The 604-nt window shown below is 77.2% G+C and overlaps 1 protein-coding gene across 5 annotated transcripts in view; it reads left to right on the top strand.

Moving 5' to 3' along the window:
- Window positions 1–53: 53 nt before the first annotated feature.
- The window catches only part of EPB41L4B (erythrocyte membrane protein band 4.1 like 4B), a 169,310-nt gene continuing 168,759 nt past the window's right edge, over window positions 54–604 (top strand). For all 5 annotated transcript variants that reach the window (XM_014938607.1, XM_014938605.1, XM_014938606.1 and 2 more), the window contains exon 1: window positions 54–431. In XM_014938607.1, the coding sequence (XP_014794093.1) occupies window positions 123–431 (309 nt within the window). In that variant the 5' untranslated portion in view covers window positions 54–122. The remainder of the gene's footprint in view (window positions 432–604) is intronic.

Raw genomic sequence — 604 nt, 5'->3', positions numbered from 1 at the left:
GGCGGGCTCCCGGCGGGCGGCGCTGCTGCGTTGCTCTGGGAGGCGCCGCGGGGCCGGGCGCGGAGCTGCCGCCGGCTCGGGGGTGTGAGCGGCCGGGCCGGGCAGGGCAGGGCTCCCCCAGGATGCTGCGGTTCCTGCGCAGGACCTTTGGCCGGCGGTCGATGCAGCGCTACGGGCGAGGAGCCGGGCGCGGAGCCGGGCGCGGTGGGCTCGGCGGCGAGGGGGACGAGCGGGACGGGGGGCTGCGAGGAGCCGCCGCCGCCTCCGTCGTCGTCGGCGGTTCGGGAGGTTTCCCCTCCTCGCCGCACCCCGGCGGGGTGGTGCACGGCGCCGGAGCCCCCGTCCACATCCCGGCGGCCGGCGGCAGTAAACCCGCGCTGCAGTGCCGCGTCCTCCTCCTGGACGGGACCGAAGTCAACGTGGAGCTGCCGGTGAGTAATGCGCGCCCGCAAAACAGCCTCGGCCGTTTCTCTCCCTCCCTGCCCTCCTCCGCCTCGTCCCCCGCTCGCCGGTGACAGTGTCCCCCGCCACCCCCGGCTGCACGACACCCGAGGTTCTCCGGGCGGACCTTGGCCGCTTCCTCCCTCCCTCCCTCCCTCCCCGC

This window comes from Calidris pugnax, unplaced genomic scaffold (assembly GCF_001431845.1).
Source record: "Calidris pugnax isolate Ruff unplaced genomic scaffold, ASM143184v1 scaffold13, whole genome shotgun sequence".
Lineage (NCBI taxonomy): Eukaryota > Metazoa > Chordata > Aves > Charadriiformes > Scolopacidae > Calidris > Calidris pugnax.
This window is presented reverse-complemented; position numbering and strand designations above follow the sequence as displayed.